This window comes from Mitosporidium daphniae (genome assembly GCF_000760515.2).
Source record: "Mitosporidium daphniae strain UGP3 chromosome Unknown contig-405, whole genome shotgun sequence".
NCBI classification, from domain to species: domain Eukaryota; kingdom Fungi; phylum Microsporidia; genus Mitosporidium; species Mitosporidium daphniae.
Window position 1 is genome coordinate 1 of NW_013546394.1, and position 894 is coordinate 894.

General features: G+C 42.4%; 1 protein-coding gene across 1 annotated transcript; it reads left to right on the plus strand.

Annotated features, from left to right (window-relative positions):
• Positions 1 to 894, plus strand: DI09_407p10 (mRNA cleavage and polyadenylation factor Clp1; the record flags this gene model as incomplete). The annotated part of the gene is made up of 1 exon (XM_013382216.1): positions 1 to 894. A coding segment is annotated over one exon (894 nt), but the record flags the coding sequence as incomplete, so codon positions are not given.

Sequence of the window (894 nt, forward strand, 5' to 3'; positions counted from 1 at the left end):
CTTGCTCGAATCTGAAGGGACCCAGAGCTCTAGTTTTGGGAAATGGAAGAACATCTCTTTCGAGAACACTTTTAAATTATGCTGTGAGGCAAGGACACGCCCCAATGTGGGTTGATCTCGATCTCATGAACGGTTCACTGGTTTTCCCAGGTGTACTTGCAGCCACGGTTCTGGATAATTCTGTAATTTCTCCCTCAGAAGAGATAAAGACAACAATGGATATTTTAACATTTTTTTATTCGCTGTCAGGTCCATCTGCTTCTGGAGATCCAAAGGCTTTGTATGGTTCGGCATCAGAAAACTCTAGATATCTTAAGATAATACTAGAACGTCTTGGATCAAATGTATGTGAACGTATGGATGGGGATTCTAGAGTTAATATTTCTGGCTTAATTGCCTCTGGGTTTCCTTGGCTCTCTTCAACGAACGCAATTTGCACAGATTTTCTCAACACCGTTATTTCGGCATTTAAATTCAACATCCTGATCGTAGTTGGGAATGAGAAATTATTTTCTGAAATGGACAAAAAATTTTTGGATTCTGATGTCAAAGTGGTTAAAATTCGAAGCTCAAGTGGCCTCGTGGCGAAGGATCCCTCTTTTCGGAAGGCACTTTTAAACCAGCGGATTTCCAGGTACTTTAATGGCGGAGGAATGGTCTCTCTTCCTCTGGAAACGAGTCCTTTTCTCTCTTTTCCAGTGATCGTCCCTTTTAAGGATCTACACATTAGACGAATTGGTGAAGTTGCTCCACAAGCGCCCACTTCTGCTCTTCCGATAGGAAGCACCTCTAGAAAGCAAGAGGAGTTTCGAATAACGCGAATAGAGCTTCTTCATTCAGCTAGTATTGCCATGGGGGCTAATGGTATGTTGACGTCATCCACTGCAAAAGAGA